The sequence below is a fragment of the Rana temporaria genome, chromosome 2 (assembly GCF_905171775.1).
Source record: "Rana temporaria chromosome 2, aRanTem1.1, whole genome shotgun sequence".
Lineage (NCBI taxonomy): Eukaryota > Metazoa > Chordata > Amphibia > Anura > Ranidae > Rana > Rana temporaria.
Genome location: NC_053490.1, coordinates 467,292,547 through 467,310,688, shown reverse-complemented (window position 1 = coordinate 467,310,688; position 18,142 = coordinate 467,292,547). Strand labels below are relative to the sequence as shown.

Below are 18,142 nucleotides of genomic sequence, written 5' to 3'. Positions count from 1 at the left end.
GAAATTTATGGAATTGTGAAGCTTATTTTGCTTGGTAGTTAATTTTTGCATCTATCCCCATGTTCAACCCCATCTGTCTATTACTAATAAAACTCAAATCACTTACATTGGTGTCACAATTGTGTGGTGCATCACCAATCAAATTCATTTTGTAGAGCTTTCTGGAATCTACTATTTCTTTTTCTTGTGAGTATTGTGTGTAAAAAACAACATTGTATTCTTTGCATGTTTATGTTTGTCCCATTCAAATGGATATTGGGCCTGATTTACCAAGCCTTTACTCCATGACTCATGGAGTAAAAGCAGGAGTAGCAGCCGTTTGTCCATTTACTAAAGAAATACGCTGCTAGTGCAGTGTATTTCCCTAGTTACTAATGTGCTCCCGGCACATTAAACTATAAATTGCGGGGGTTTGGGCGGGAGTTTATTAGGGGGGGAGGTGGGGGGATGCAGGGGAAGTGAAGTGACATGTGTTTTGAAGTGTTTGGCGGGCCGAATTGAAAGGGAAAGTGTTTTTTGAAAACAGATCCCCGTACGCTTGCACAGTGCGCCTGAACCTCGGGAGGTTCATTTGCATACTGGGCATGCGCAGAGAGAAAAGTCAGGGATTCCCGTGCGCCTTGTCAGTACGCCGTGAAAATCTTGGTAAATACCAAGCGGCGTACCCGTGATTGCGCTGCGTGACGCGGCGCACGGGAATCTCCGAGCTGTTTTCAGCCCTGAAGGGGAACTCGGCGCCAAATTTCAAACTTGAAATCGGCGCGGGTCCCCCTTCAGGGCTACATTAGGCTCTTAGGCTTGGTCCGGAACGTGAGGGGTTAAACCCGCGCCGATTCGGCGCGGGGTTCCCCCCCAAGATCCAAACCAAGCCCTCATCCCAAGCATGCAGTCTGGCCCGGACAGGAATGGGGGAGGGGACGATCGAGCGCCCCCCCCCCCTCCTGAGCCGTACCAGACCGCATGCCCTCAACATGGGGGAGTGTGTGCTGTGGGGGAGGGGGGCACTGCCCCCCCACCCCAAAGCACTCTTGCCCCCATGTCGATAGGGACAAGAGCCTCTTCCCGACAACCCTTGCCATTGGTTGTCGGGGTATGCGGGCGGGGCTAATCGGAATCTGCGAGCTCCCTTTAATAAGGGGGCCCCCAGATGCCGGCCCCCCACCCTATGTGAATGAGTATGGGGTACATCGTACCTCTACCCATTCACATGGGGGAAATGTAAAGTAAAAAAAAAACACCACACAGAATAAAATATTTTATTAATCTGCTCCGGAGCCCCCCCTTTCTTCTTTAGCTCTCTTAGAAGGGGGGGTTTCTTCTCTCCCGATCTTCCGCCGGGACCCTGGGCTTCGGTGATTTCTGCCGGGGGAGGGCGCCATCCCTCGGTCCTCTCCGGAGCCTTCCGCCGGATGCCCCCACCCCATTTAAGCTCTTTTTCATTAGGGAGGGGCATCCGGACTTCGGGGTCTTCTGCCGGGGGATGGCGCCTATCCCCCGGTCTTTCCGGTGCCTTCCGCCAGGGTTCCGGTCTTCCTGGTCTTCTGCCGGGGGTGCGCCAACTCCCCGGTCTTTTCTCTTCTGTCTTCTCTGCTCCCTCTTCTGCCTGGCTCCCCCGCGGAACCAGGGCTTTCTTCCGTCTTCTTTCTTCTCTCTTCCTTCTTCTGCCTGTCTCCTCCGGGAGCCCAGGGCTTGTCTCCGCTGTCTTCTCCCTTCTCTTCCATTGGATGTTGACACGACGAGGTCCGGCGCTGGAATGCCGTCTGAGCAGTGGGCATGGACTTATATAGGGCAATGCCACCATGTGACCTCAACCCATGTGACATCACATTCCCTGGGCATGATGGGAATGTGATGTCACATGGGTTGAGGTCACATGGTGGCATTACCCTATATAAGTCCATGCCCGCCGCTGACACGGCATGTCAGCGCGGAACCTCGTCGTGTCAACATCGAATGGAAGAGAAGGAAGAAGACAGCGGAGACAAGCCCTGTGCTCCGCGGAGGAGACAGGCAGAAGAAGGAAGAGAGAAGAAAGAAGACGGAAGAAAGCCCTGGCTCCGCGGGGGAGCCAGGCAGAAGAGGGAGCAGAGAAGACAGAAGAGGAAAGACCTGGGAGTTGGCGCACCCCCGGCAGAAGACCAGGAAGACCGGAACCCTGGCGGAAGGCACCGGAAAGACCGGGGGATAGGCGCCATCCCCTGGCAGAAGACCCCGAAGTCCGGATGCCCCTCCCTAATGAAAAAGAGCTTAAATGGGGTGGGGGCATCCGGCGGAAGGCTCCGGAGAGGACCGAGGGATGGCGCCCTCCCCCGGCAGAAATCACCGAAGCCCAGGGTCCCGGCGGAAGATCGGGAGAGAAGAAACCCCCCCTTCTAAGAGAGCTAAAGAAGAAAGGGGGGGCTCCGGAGCAGATTAATAAAATATTTTATTCTGTGTGGTGTTTTTTTTTTACTTTACATTTCCCCCATGTGAATGGGTAGAGGTACGATGTACCCCATACTCATTCACATAGGGTGGGGGGCCGGAATCTGGGGACCCCTTTATTAAAGGGGTCTCTCAGATTCTGATAAGCTCTCCGCCCGCATACCCCGACAACCAACGGCCAGGGTTGTCGGGAAGAGGCTCTTGTCCCTATCGACATGGGGGCAAGAGTGCTTTGGGGTGGGGGGGCAGTGCCCCCCTCCCCCACAGCACACACTCCCCCATGTTGAGGGCATGTGGTCTGGTATGGCTCAGGAGGGAGGGGGGCGCTCGCTCGTCCCCACCCCCATTCCTGTCTGACCAGACTGCGTGCCTGGGATAAGGGCTTGGTTTGGATCTTGGGGGGGGCCCCACGCTATTTTTTTGGGCCCCGGTTTAACCCCTTATGTTCCAGACCAAGCCTAAGAGCCTGGTATGCACCTGGAGGGAACCCACCTTATTTTTTTTTGGGGGGGTCTGGAGTTCCCCTTCATGAACAGCGATCTGTCATTTACACATGTCAGTCCCACCCCCCCCCCCTACAGTTAGAACACACCCAGGGAACATATTTAACCCCTCCCTCGCACCTAGTGTTAACCCCTTCCCTGCCAGTGGCATTTTTTGAGTAAGCAATGCATTTTTTACAGCACTGATCGCTAGAAAAATGCCAATGGTTCCAAAAAACTGTTCGATGTGTCCGCCATAATGTCGCAGTACCGATAAAAATCGCTGATCGCCCCAATAACTAGTTAAAACAACAAAAAAAAAAAAATTGTAGACGCTATAACTTTTGCAAAAACCAAACACTAAACGCTATTTGCGATTTTTTGGAACCAAAAAGATGTAGAATACGTATCGGCCTAAACTGAGGGTTTTTTTAGTTTTTTGAATATATATTTTTGGGGATATTTATTATAGCAAAAAGTAAAAATAATTTTTACATATGTGGGCGGGACTTACGCAAGTCCCGCCCACATATATAAACATCGTTCAAACCACACATGTGAGGTATTGACGCGTGCATTAGAGCGAGAGCAATACTTTTACCACTAGACCTTCTTTGTAACTATAAACTGGTAACCTGGAAAAAAAAGAAAAAGGTCGCCTATGGGGATATTCACGGAATTCATTTTGGCCCCATTGCAGGAGTGTTTCCAATAGTAAAGCGTGACATGTAAGGTATCTATTTACTCAGTGTAACATCATCTTTCACATTATCCCCAAAAATTGGGCTCACTTTTGTGTTTTGTTAATTTTTAACCACTTGAGCCCGGACCATATTTCTGGTCAATGACCGGGCAAGTTTTTGTGATTCGGCGCGGCGTCGCTTTAACTGACAATTGCGCAGTCGTGCGACGTGGCTCCCAAACAAAATTGGCAACCTTTTTTTTCACACAAATAGATTATTAAATGTGCGTGTTTACTTCTGTCTTTAACACCTCCCCTTCAGGCTGGAAAGCATCAGATCAGGGGAAACCAAAAAAAAAAAGCTCTCATTCCATTGCAGCTTGGTTCCTACATGTGTGATGAACTGAGCATGCTCAAACACTTAGAAAAAAAATATCCTTTCTTTTTAAAAGGTGAAAAACACTCATTGGATGCTCATAGAGCGTGGTTTGGGTTAATTGCAGGTGTGCCCAATTACAAGCTCACCCAAACTAGAGACTGCAATTTGGTCATGTGATTTCAATTGCTTCATTACTAGCCCTGTTATAAAAAGCTTGGATCGATCAGTCCTCAGCTGCCCTCAGAAGGGGCAGGCTGGCAGAAATGCTGTTGCTAAACACAAATGTGGTTTGTTGCATGGGTTTTGTTTTATTTTGCCAATGGTTTTGGTTTATTTTTAAATGATGTTCACTTTGATGTATTTGTCTATGTGGCCTTATTTTATGAAAAATGTGTAAAGCTATGGTTAATTAGAATTTTGAAATGTATTTTTGTTTGTTTGTCTTTTTTTGCTTTCCTTGTTTTGTTGACCAATAAAAATTACTTTAAAATTGTTAAGTTTGTCTTTTGTTACTTTTTCATGCTACATATGTTGACAGCTGCAGCTGAACTAGGTTAGGGCCTAACAAATTATGTGTGATTTTTGTCTAAGCTTCTTTCCTGGTGTGTAATCATGAAATGTTTGCCATGTTTATTCTCCCTGACTTTAAAGACAAAAACTGGTAAGTATTTTATTTATTCTGCAGTGGTCCTCAGCCCTCAAGTACCCCCGACAGGACATGTTTTGGGGATTTCTCTTATCAAGAATTGCTGTCCAGACTATTTTAAAGCACATGTGCAAGATGAAGGAAAACCTGCAAACATGGCCTGTGGGGGGGGGGGTTTGCTATTGGTGGACAGGCTTGACGTGCTGATTTACAGCACTGTGCTTAAATCTAGCGCAAGGCAATCCTATTCAAATTGTGGGTGTATGAGGGAAGCCAAGTGAGTGTTAGAACCCCTGCTTTGTGTTTTTTTATTTTTGTGTTGAGCTTTGTGTCCCTTTTCTTAAAATTGGCTTCACTTCCTGTCACACAGCTGAACAGGAAGTGAGGTTAAAACCCTACCAGTGTCATTTCTTGGGGACACCGGTCAATCTAACTAGTGTCCCCATTAAGCAAATTGCACTCCTGCACTGCTGTGTACACCCCAAATCATGGGTCTTCAAACTACGGCCCTCCAGTTGTTCAGGAACTACAATTCCCATCATGCCTAGTCATGTCTGTGAATGTCAGTGCATTACAAGGCCTCATGGGATGTGTAGTTCTACAACAGCTGGAGGGCCGTAGTTTGAGGATCCCTGCCCCAAATGATTATTTAGTTTGGGGTTTAGTAAAGGCAAAGCCACTCTGCAGTACAAGCATAGTTGCTGAAAATCAGAGAGGAAGCACTGATGGTTTTAACATCCAATCCTGTAGAAGCAAAGTTGTTTTGTTTTCTTCCTTGCTTTGCACTTGTAGGAGTGGATTTGCCTTTAGTAAATGGACCCCAAAGTCCAAGATCCCTAATAATTTGGGGTGTACACAGCAAAATGCTAGAGTGCAATTTACATAATGGGAAACTATTTAGATTGATCTCTGTGTCCCCAAGAAAATATATTAGTAAGGTTTTACCCTCACTTCCTGTTTGGCTATGTGACAGGAAGTGAATGAATTAGAAAGGGTGAAGACACCTCACAAATGTTGTCACTATCAGGGGTGCAGACATCCCCAAAAAAATGAGCAGATAATACTTATTTGCAAATTAATAATTTTTTAGTTAACATTGGGTGGGGTGCTCTAACACACACATTCCTACATATTAGCAACGCTCTATCCTGGCCTATTGGCATGGTTATATTTTCTTAGGGCTCTCAATAAAACTCTATGAAATTTGTGCTTAAACTAGAACCAGGGGCGGACTGACAACTCATGGGGCCCCTGGGCAATAGAAGATTATGGGGCCCCTCTGGCTTACAGATGACCACCACGCCAGGAGGTAGTGCAGAGGCGGGCAGCTAAAATCTTGGGATATTCACATTAAAAGCATGTCATTTTCGGACATATCAGGGACAGATCTAAAAAAAACACAGATTTTTACATACTGTCCCTGGTTTTACTGAGCCTGGCAACCCGGATGGGGCCCCCTAGTGGCATGGGGCCCTCGGGCAGTGCCCGAGTGACTCAATGGTCAGTCCGCCCCTGACAAGAACTATAATCAACAAGTTTTATTTTCTTTCATTTTGGATAGAGTGAGGGAGGGTTATAGGCCCTGTCAGTTTATTTTGTATTATCTGTGTCCAATTGGGGAGATTTGCCTTCACTTCCTGCCCCATAGCCAAACAGGAAGTGAGAGAAAAACTATGCAAATTAACCACTTCCCGCCCAGCCTATGGCCGATTTACGTCCGGGAAGTGGTTACACAATCCTGACAGGACGTCCTGCAGGATTTCATGCCGCACGCGCCTGTGGGGGCACGCAGCGCGGCGATCGGTGATGCGGGGTGTCAGTCTGACACCCTGCATCTCCGATCTCGGTAAAGAGTCTCTCACGGAGACGGAGACTCTTTACCACGTGATCAGCCGTGTCCAATCACGGCTGATCACGATGTAAACAGGAAGAGCCATCGATGGCTCTTCCTCACTCGCGTCTTACAGACGCGAGTATAGGAGAGCCGATCGGCGGCTCTCCTGACAGGGGGCGTTCGCGCTGATTGTTTATCAGCGCAGCCCCCCCTCGGATCACCACACTGGACCACCAGGGATGCCCACCCTGGACCACAGGGTGTGCAAAAACAAAAATAATATAGAAGAAAAAAACAAAAAGCATTAAAAAATAAGAAAAAAGATGCCAATCAGTGCCCACAAATGGGCACTGACTGGGAAAATCAGTGCCACCCCACAGTGCCCATCCATGCACAGTGCCCACCTGTGCCACCCATAAGTATCCATCAGTGCCACCCATAAGTGCCACCCATAAGTGCCGCCCATAAGTATCCATCAGTGCCACCCATAAGTGCCGCCCATCTGTGCCGCCCATGAGTGCCCATCAGTGCCGCCTATGAGTGCCCATCAGTGCCGCATAGCAGCGCCGCCAATCAATGCCACCTCATCTGTGCCGTCAGTACTACCTCATCGATGTCCATCAGTGCCATCTCATCGGGGCCCATCAGTGCCGCCATATCAGTGCCCGTAATTGAAAGAGAAAAACTTATTTACAAAAAAATTAACCTAAAAAAAGAAAAAGGTTTTTTTGTTTCAAAATTTGCAGTCTTTTTTTAGTTGTTGCGCAAAAAAAAAAACGCAGAGGTGATCAAATAACAACAAAAGAAAGCTCTATTTGTGGGGAAAAAAGGCCGCCAATTTTGTTTGGGTACAGTGTTGTATGACCGCGCAATTGCCATTCAAAGTGCGACAGTGTTGAAAGCTGAAAATTGGCTTGGGCGGGAAGGTGCGTAAGTGCCTGGTATGGAAGTGGTTAAGGGAATCCAGTGCCCCCCCAGAACTAGTGTGTGGGTCCCCTGAAAATTACTGGGCGGGGTTATACAAAAACAGGGTGTGACCTTGACAGGAAGGGGTGGGTCATTTTTCTATTAGGAGGTGCAGATATGTAGTCAGGCCTAGGGCAGAACCAAACCTTAATATACTACTGCATATTAGGGCTTATTTAGACCGGAACCGATTTACAGCGTGTTTTTATATTGTGGGAGGAAACCCACGCAGGCACAGGGAGAACATGCAAACTCCATGCAGATGCTGTCACGGGCGGGATTCGAACCAACGACTCTTTTGCTGCTAGGTCAAAGTGCTATACACTACACCACTGTGGTGAACGAACATGATTGCAGCTGAAAGCATGAGATTTTTTTTTTTTTTTTTCAATACCATGCTTTCCAGCCTTATTGACCCCGCCTCTCTCCATAAAGAGGACCTGTCACACACTAGTCCTATTACAAGGGATGTTTACATTCCTTGTAATAGGAAGAAAACTGATCATTTTTTTTTTATTTTTTTATTTCAGTGTAAAACATTATAAAACTAAATAAAAATAAATAAGAAAACCCCAAAAAAAAAATTTCAAGCGCCCCGTCGCGACGAGCTCGCGCACAGAAGCAAACGCATACGCGAGTAGCGCCCGCATATGAAAACAGTATTCAAACCACACAAGTGAGGTATCGCCGCGATCGTTAGAGTGAGAGCAATAATTCTAGCCCTAGACCTACTCTGCAACTCAAAAAATGCAACCTGTAGAATTTTTTAAACGTCGCCTATCGAGTTTTTTAAAGGGTAAAAGTTTGACGCCATGCCACGAGCGGGCGCAATTTTTAAGCGTGACATGTTGGGTATCATTTTACTCGGCGTAACATTATCTTTCACAATATAGAAAAAAATTGGGCAAAATGTATTGTTGTCTTATTTTTTAATTCAAAAAAGTGATTTTTATCCAAAAAAAGTGCGCTTGTAAGACCGCTGCGCAAATACGGTGTGACAAAAAGTATTGCAATGACTGCCATTTTATTCCCTAGGATGTCTGCTAAAAAAAAATATATAATGTTTGGGGGTTCTGATTAATTTTCTAGCCAAAAAATTGTGATTTTCACATGAAGGAGAGAAGTGCCAGAATTAACCCGGTGGGCAAGTGGTTAAAGTACTCATGGCTATAAAGAATAGAGTCATTGCTCATTAAAAAAAAAAAAAAAAAAAGGGGGTCCCTCCAAATTAAATTACCAGGCCCTTCAGGTCTGGAATGGATATTAAGGGGAACCCCGCCGTAAAAACCCCAAAAAAAAAAGACGTGCGGTTCCCGGCAAATATCCATTCCAGACCCTTCAGGTCTGGTGTGGATTTTAAGGGGAACCCTTATCCGAGCACGTTGACCTGGCCGGCCGCAGAAAAGAGGGGGGGACAGAGTGCGGCCCCCCCCCTCTCCTGAACCGCACCAGGCCACATGCCCTCAACATGGGGAGGATGTCCCCATGTTGATGGGGACAAGGGTCTCATCCCCACAACCCTTGCCCGGTGGTTGTGGGGGTATGCGGGCGGGGGGCTTATCAGAATCTGGAAGACCCCTTTAACAAAGGGGACCCCCAGATCCTGACCCCCCCCCTGTGTGAAATGGTAATGGGGTACATTGTACCTCTACCATTTCACCCCAAAAAAAATGTCAAAGTGATAAAAATGACAGTAGCCGGTTTTTGACAAATCTTTTAATAAAATCTTCTTTTCTTCTTTCCTTCGGGGTTCTTCCGCTGCTTCTTTCTCGGGTCTTCTCGTCCACATCTTGCCCGACGTGTTCTTCTATCTTCTCCGTCCGTCCTTCCGCCTTCTGGTCCCGCATCTTGCCCGTTGTCTTCTCCGTCCGCCTCCTCGTCCGCATCTTGGGTCTTCTGCGGTCTTCTTCTCGGTCCGCCGCCTTCTCGTCCCCTGCGTTTGAATTGTAATTGGCCGCCGTTTTCCCGCTCCTGGGACCCGCCCCCCTCTGACGCCACAAGTAAACTCCTTAGAAGGTCATGTGCGTCAGAGGGGGGCGGGGTCGCAGAGCGTCACACAGCGGGGGAATTCAATTTCAATCGCGCCGCCCGGAGAAGAAGTTCCCGCCGTGTCAAACTCATGTGACCCCGCCCCCCTCTGACGCCACAAGTAAACTCCTTAGAAGGTCATGTGCGTCAGAGGGGGGCGGGGTCACATGAGTGTGACACGGCGGGAACTTCTTCTCCGGGCGGCGCGATTGAAATTGAATTCCCCCGCTGTGTGACGCTCTGCGACCCCGCCCCCCTCTGACGCACATGACCTTCTAAGGAGTTTACTTGTGGCGTCAGAGGGGGGCGGGTCCCAGGAGCGGGAAAACGGCGGCCAATTACAATTCAAACGCAGGGGACGAGAAGGCGGCGGACCGAGAAGAAGACCGCAGAAGACCCAAGATGCGGACGAGGAGGCGGACGGAGAAGACAACGGGCAAGATGCGGGACCAGAAGGCGGAAGGACGGACGGAGAAGATAGAAGAACACGTCGGGCAAGATGTGGACGAGAAGACCCGAGAAAGAAGCAGCGGAAGAACCCCGAAGGAAAGAAGAAAAGAAGATTTTAATAAAAGATTTGTCAAAAACCGGCTACTGTCATTTTTATCACTTTGACATTTTTTTTGGGGTGAAATGGTAGAGGTACAATGTACCCCATTACCATTTCACACAGGGGGGGGGTCAGGATCTGGGGGTCCCCTTTGTTAAAGGGGTCTTCCAGATTCTGATAAACCTCCCGCCCGCATACCCCCACAACCACCGGGCAAGGGTTGTGGGGATGAGACCCTTGTCCCCATCAACATGGGGACATCCTCCCCATGTTGAGGGCATGTGGCCTGGTGCGGTTCAGGAGAGGGGGGGGGCCGCACTCTGTCCCCCCCTCTTTTCTGCGGCCGGCCAGGTCAACGTGCTCGGATAAGGGTCTGGTGTGGATTTTTAGGGGGACTCCACGCCATTTTTTTTTTCAATTTGGGGTGGAGTTCCCCTTAAAATCCACACCAGACCTGAAGGGTCTGGAATGGATATTTGCCGGGAACCGCACGTCTTTTTTTTTTTGGGTTTTTACGGCGGGGTTCCCCTTAATATCCATTCCAGACCTGAAGGGCCTGGTAATTTAATTTGGGGGAACCCCTACACATTTTTTTGTTTGTTTTATGAATGAATCCCTTTAGAATTGTCAGAGCCGACAATTCATTATAGCCGCGTGTGAATTTTTAAATGACTTTTTTCCTTCAGAATGTCACTTTGTGCAGGGGGAGTTCTAAGTGCGGGAAAAATGCGCTATTTCACATGCTGACATTACACCCCCCCTAGGTACGAAATTTAAAGGAATATTTCACTTTTATTGTTTCACTTTAAGAATTATTAATTTCACTGCTCCCGAAAAAACGGCCGTTTTAAAAAATAAAAAAAGCATTGATACATGTTCCCTGGGGCAGGACTGAGGTCCCCAAACACTTTTTAGGACTAAACTTGCAGATTAGCCTTTAAAATGAACACTTTTGATTTCTCCCATAGACTTCTATAGGGAGTTCGGCGCGGCTTTACATATTAGTTTCAATGCGCCGGCTGCTACGCTGGTTCATGCGCCTGATTAAGCCTCCACCCGGAGTACTAATTAATGCATGAACCAGCGCAGCGCACATAGCTTAGTAAATCAGGCCCATTGTGTCTTGTGGTTAATGATTTCAATGCCAACAACTGCAATTTACATCCTGGCTCCTATCCAGGGCCCAATCAAGCTCATTGTCACCTTAGGCCATTCATTGTCATCTCTGTTTCATGTTTCATTTGTCCGTGACCTTGTTAAGCATTTGGATATGTATTGTAATTATACTGATAATGATTTTTTCCTTTTGAAGGATGAAGATGAGGACCCATGTGTCATTTGTCATGACGACCTCCACACTGGTAGTATCTGGGAATTGCATTGTATGCACAGATTCCATAAAGAGGTACAGTATGTATGTACACATACAACACTTATAAACACAATAAATACTGTACTATAAATAGTTCAACAACTGCAGTGTCCAACCCGAGAGTCAAACCGCTAGCAGAATTGATGTCAGAGAGAACAATTGAATTTGGGGGCATATCCAGACCATATGAAAAAGGATGCCTCGGGAGCCTGACTACGGGAGCAAGCTGAAGAGGCAGAAGGGTAGATGGTTGCAAGGCACTGAGAGGTATAGTACACACTATGCAAATACTTAAAGTGTAACTCCACTTTCGTGGGGGGAAAAAATAGCAAAGAAAAAACAATATAGCGCATATAATTGCGACACAAATCATATTGTAATTGAAAAGGAAAGGTCATTTTTAATAACATTCAATCTGCAGCTGCTGTAATGTTCTGAAAATGCATTGCAATATGGCTACCTGGAGTTGTTCTATACACAAAATGTATACCGGACACACCCCAGAAACATCAATTCCTGCTTGCGTGATTGGCTCACCAATTTTCCCAGAAGTCTGCCTAAGATACAAGTCAGTTTTCAGGCATCTCCTGCAACAAAAATACATTTTTTGGTGAGATACTTCCAAAAGGAATACGTCTAAGGCCCCTTTCAGACGTGCGGACCGTATGTCCGCTTTTTCATCCATCCGTTTGCGGATGAAAAAGGGACATACATTGGTCCCTATGTGATTGCGGGTGTCAGCGAACAAACATCCGCTGACACCCGTAATCACCCGCCTCCGCAAAGATCCGATTTTGCAGACGGAAGAATGTCCTATTTTTTTCTTCCGTCTGCGGATCGGATGAACACGGACACACGTGCGGAAGAATGACAGTGTGGGGAGCTATGAAATTTGGACACGTAAGTACCGTATTAACTATATTAAGAGCGGCAGGTGGATATATATATAAAAAAAAAAAAAAAAGAATTCCCGCGGAACCCAGACTTTAAGTAGAATAAATCTGTCCCTGGATGAAATCGTAGTAGTTACATATGAGGCTAAGGAGCCTTCCCACTCACCCACCTCCAAGTCGGGGGAATGTCAACCAACCATTTCTGTTATATCTAGTCTGTCTTAGTGGTGAAGGCCTGCGATATATACAAATCTCCAGATGAGCTTTAGGACCCCCGAAAAACCAAGTTGCTAAGCGTGAAGTATGAGCCCACAATAGCTGCCTCCAAAGTCATAGATAATATATAAATAGCAGATATTGCTGCATTTTTTTTTCAGATGATGCAGATCTAGAGGGAAGAAAAAAAGGGTTACCGTACCCTTTTGCCCACATTTCTTGCTTTTGGGTAAATTGCATCTTAAAACAGGTGCACGTTGTTCATTGATAGGTGTTTCCATGATAGATCGAATAGAATTCTTCTCTTTTTTTTCTACTAAATAATTTTTTAGATAGTTGTCAATCAAATTAATTAAAGTGAAAAAAAAAAGCTGCTCTGTTTTTTTTCATATGGTGGAAGCTGTGGTCAGAAGATTTTTTCTTATAGACTATTTAGCAGGAGAGGTGGGCACTGGTCATACACATAAAGATGGCTTTATCTCAGGCAACCACATTTTTAAGATCTGGTCATATGGCCAGTGTGAAGGACTTTTTACCTATATGCTTCAGGTTAATCCTCCCTGCTTGTTTAAGGCTGTTAATTGTATTTACCCTTCTGCAGCCAGCCCTGTTTCAAATGTTAATTGTTCTAGCCCTGTGTTTACTGGTTACTGTGATTAGATAAGTGGCTCATGTTAATTATGCTGATTGCTTCATTGTGGTAATTATCTCTCTATATGCGGTGCCGAACCGGCTAGATACTGATTAGTTCAAAGAAATATCTTTATTTCAAGGGAGCTGTATTGAAGACCCCCCACTGTGTAAGGGGGGGCGGAGATTTGTCATTGTAACAGTTGTAACCACATATAAGCTCTGGTCTTACCATTAAAACTCTGTGTTATACCAGCATTAAGCCTTGGCTCATGTATGGATGCTTCTGTGATTTATTTTATGGGAAGAAGGGACGGTTTGACGGGGATATCATACCATTACCGTCACAGCCAGCATGCTAAATGTCAGGATCATATAGGGAACAACAAAACGTTCCTCTTTAATGAGTATACTTGCCCCTCAGACTTATTGGATCAGGCCTGAACATAGATAAGCAGCTGGAGTGGGGATTTTCATGTAGAATAGTGCATGAAGGCTGAGTAAAGTGCAGCTGTATTTAATCTGAACACTTAAAGGGATACTATAATAATCTTGTAATTATTTTTTCCTACACGGCTAAGTGCTCTGACTCATGATCTTGTATATGTAAACTTCAGCTTGAGCCATTGAGCACTGTAAACAGTCTTAACAAAAGATGGAAGGAAATATGTGAAAGGCTCCTCCTGCTCACTGAAAAAACACAAAATATTCATATATGCTTACTCTTCGGCAACCATTGCTGAACTTTCCTTCTGTAATTATTAGTTGCCTGGTCTATTCAATATTTTGAGTCACTAGTCTGGAGCAATTGTTCAAATATAGATTTCTAAATTTACTTTGACTTGCTGCAGATGTGTTCTGCCTCAAAGTATTAAAGCCAGGGACAGACAGGAAACTAGCAATTATGTCAAAAATTTCAGGCTCTCTATTTCTTTTTCTCTCCCATAATTTCTTTTAACGCTTTAGTTGCTGTTGCAATTACAGCAGAGGCTATTCTACAGAGTGTCTGCTGTCAGGAAATAAATACGATTTGGGAGTTTTAGGTGTATTTTCTATGTACAAATTAGCTTTTTAGTATGTGTGCACAAAACAAAAGAAAAATGGCTCCAGCAGTAAGGCCTCATACACACGACCGAACATGTCTGCTGAAACTGGTCCGCAGACCAGTTTCAGCAGACATGTTCGGTCGTCTGTACGTCCGACCGGACAATTTTCCGGCGGATCGGACAGGCTTCCAGCGGACAAATGTTTCTTAGCATGCTAAGAAACATGCCCGCTGGAAGCCTGTCCGTCGGACATGTTCGGTCGTCTGTACGACTTACCGGACATGTCCGCTCGGCCGAAAGCCCTCGCATGCGTCGAAGTAATTTGACGCATGCGTGGAAGCATTGACCTTCCAGGGTCGCGCACTTAGCCGCATTATCGTCGCGGCCACGGCACAGCCACGTCACCGTGTATCCTGTCCACGGGGATTTTGGTTCAATGGTGTGCACAACCATTAGACCAAAATCCGGCAGCGGACATGTCCGATGAAAACGGTCCTGCGGACCGTTTTCATCGGACAGTCCGTCTGTGTGTACGAGGCCTAAGAGGGCTAAAGCCCATCTCCGGGAAAAAAGTAAAAAAGTTCTCTGGCAATGGAGCCGCGCTTGCACTGCAAGGGTTTATTTTTTTATTACAGGTACTTATATAGCGCTGTCAATTTACACAGCGCTTTACATACATATTATTCATTTACATCAGTCCATGCTTTCAAGGAGCTTACAATCTAAGGCCCCTAACTCACATACTGAGAGCAATTTAGTCAGGAGCCAAATAACCTACCAGCATGTCTTTGGAGTGTGGGAGGAAACCCACGCAGGCACAGAGAGAACATGCAAACTCCAAGCAGGTAGTGCCGTGGTTGGGATTCAAACTGCCGACCCTAGTGCTGCTAAGCTGAAGTTCTAACCACTTAGCCACTGTTACCTGCTCATTCAGATGCCATGGGACAGCTCACCACCAGAGCACAATGGTGCACCATCTGTGGGGGCAGCAAAGGAGGGAAGCGGAGGATCAGTTAAGAAAAAGTGCTTTTACCCTCCCCTAGAATAAACAAGCTGTCAACCCAATTTTCAGATTTCCCAGAGATGGGTTTCATGGTAAATACTCAATGATAACACAAAATATGCATTCACTAAAAAATTATTTGTACTTCCCTAATACGATAGTTACCATTTTTTTCTTTGACGCTATTTGAGTTTAGAACCATCACCATGAGTATTATTTGGTTAATTATGATCGCTCTATATTTCAATGAAATAATACAAAAAATACCAAATGTGACTAAAGAAAACCTGGCAGAAATTGAATTTCCTGTGTTTCTGACATGGGCCTTCTGTCTGCTTACACTTGGCTCCAAGGAATTAGGGGCTGCGAGAAAGTATGAAACCTGCAGTGGCTGGCCACACCTTCTGACAATGCTAGTTGCCTGGCTGTCATGTTGACCCAGTGGCTTCAGTTCTTTATACATTGGCCTGGGCCAAGTGTACAGATTAGGATTCTGACTTCATTTGGAATCTCTCAATCTTTTTACTGCAGATGAACCCCCTTAAAAATTATTTCCAGGTCTCAAGCAACCCCTGCTAAAATGAATCCATTTGTGGTTAGTGGGAAGGATAATCTTTACAGGATGGTGAGAATACCACCCTTACAAATAACTAAAACGATTATTGGTGCAAAGCCACTGGCTGTGCCAAGTGGCTTTGGCCCTAGAATTATGCTGGCACCATCAAATGGGAGGTCAATCATCCACAGTTTAAGGCACCTACTATTCTTAGGCCACTTTCACACTGGGGCGGGAGGTGCGGTGGCGGTAAAGCCCTCTGGCTTTCACACTGGAAAAACAGCAGCAGCTGTGTAGGGTCGGTTCCAGTGTGAAAGGGGTCTTAGGAGGTCAACAGTGAAAGTCCCAGAATTTCTCTTAGTATAGATTTTGTTTGTATTTTTTTATATACTATAGCCTATATATATTGGAGAGCAAATATCTACTTTTGCAGAACACCCCATTGTTCACTCCACACTGTGCCTGTGTTTTATGAGTCATTTATAAAATGCTGGGAGCAGTGTGGAGCCTGTAGTGTCCTACAGAATGTTCTCTGCATAACGATGTGATAGGAATACCTGGTTACATGACTTTGACGGGGCTTGTGCCTAGACTGTCCTTCTTATGTCCTACATTTTGAAACATTTATTGAAATGGATGAATCTCGCCTGCTGTGGAGCCCTGAACATAGCTCCCAACTGTCCCTGATTTCAAGGGACTGTCCCAGATTTGGAGCAATGTCCCTCTGTCCCTCTTTCCTCCTCATTTGTCCCTCATTTTGGTATAAAATTCACTTTTTATCTATCAAAAAGTGTTTTCCAGCGCTAAACCTTTCATCTGATTTCTAAATTGCTGCATTTGTAAATTCCAAAAGCCAATATAAAGGAATAGTAGTGGTAAAAAAAAAAACACTTGTGGATTTAAAGTGGTTGTAAACCCACTTTTTTTACTTTTACCTACAGGTAAGCCTATAACAAGGCTTACCTGTAGGTAAGGAGAATATCTCCTAAACCTGCACGGTTTAGGGGATATTCCCCTCGCAATGCGCCGCGGCGCATGCGCAGGGGGGATCTACGGCAAAAGGTCCGGCAGCTGCTGGACCTTGCCGAGTTTTAAATCTCCCGCGTGCACGCGTGGGAGTGACGTCATCGCCGCTCCAGCCAATCACAGCGCTGGAGCGGCGATACCCGGAAGACACGCCGAGGCAAGATGAAATCTCGCTCGGCGTGGACCAGGTATGTGCTACACACCTCGTTCCGAGGTAAGTATTTCATAATGAGCTAATATGCGGTGCATATTAGCTCATTATGACTTTTGCCTTACAGGAGAAAAAAAAAAAAAAATATTTGATGCAGGTTTACAACCGCTTTAACCAATCTTGTCTTTTTTGTTCAATTCTCCTTTAAGGGGGCGTGATAAGGGGTGTGTCCTATGCCTGCATACTTTTGCTGATAGGTGTCCCTCATTCCCATCTCAAAAAGTTGGGAGGTATGGCCCTGAAGCAAGCAAAGGGCTAAACACATCGGTAAAGCAAACCACTGTATGTCTTATAAGGCCTCGTACAGACGAGGGGACAGTCCGCTGAAAACGGTCCGCCGGACCGTTTTCAGCGGACATGTCCCCTCAGAGATTTCTGTCTGATGGTTGTACACACCATCAGACAGAAATCCCCGCGTACACGATACGCGGGGACGTGGCCACGCCGTCGCCGCGACGATGATGCGGCGACGTGCGCGGCCGTGGAAGTTCAAAGCTTCCACGCATGCGTCGAATCACTTCGACGCATGCGAGGGATGGCGGCCGATCGGACATGTACGGTGAGTCTGTACAGACGACCAAACATATCCGACGGACAGGCTTCCAGCGGACATGTTTCTTAGCATGCTAAGAAACATTTGTCCGCTGCAAAACGGTCGGCTGGATAAATGTCCGCTGGAAACCTGTCTGGTCGGCCGTACACACAACCGAACATGTCTGCTGAAACTGGTCCGCGGACCAGTTTCAGCAGACATGTTCGGTCGTGTGTACAAGGCCTAAATGTGCAGTTTTTTATATGCTCGGTAAGGCTATAATACTATTTTAAAAATGGGCTCCTTAGTTATGTGATGGAAACCATTATTTCTTCTGTCTTGCTGTGCAGTGCATAGAGAAGTGGCTGTGCAAGAAACTGACGTGCCCAACGTGCCGCGTCCAGGTCATCGCATCCAAGTCCTTCTTCTTGTCCTCTGCGCGAATGAAAGTGCCATGAGGCAAGACATCTGTTCAGACGCAAAGCTTACAAGGCCAGCACTCTTTGTTACCAGCCAGCTATGCAGCACATTTGTCTCTTTTTTTATGTAGGACAGAATCTTGTTTTTACAGCAAAATAATATTTTGTGGTACTTAATGTCCTAGAATGAGCAATTTGGGTTTTTATTAAGCAGTTTCACTGTAAATAAAGTCACTTATTTGATACA

At 46.2% G+C, this 18,142-nt stretch overlaps 1 protein-coding gene across 1 annotated transcript in view; it reads left to right on the top strand.

Moving 5' to 3' along the window:
* Positions 1-18,142, top strand: part of LNP1 (leukemia NUP98 fusion partner 1) — a 103,750-nt gene extending 85,608 nt beyond the window's left edge. Inside the window, exons 4-5 of the mRNA XM_040338688.1 lie at positions 11,304-11,396; positions 17,827-18,142. Of these exons, the coding sequence (XP_040194622.1) occupies positions 11,304-11,396; positions 17,827-17,934 (201 nt within the window). The 3' untranslated portion in view covers positions 17,935-18,142. The remainder of the gene's footprint in view (positions 1-11,303; positions 11,397-17,826) is intronic.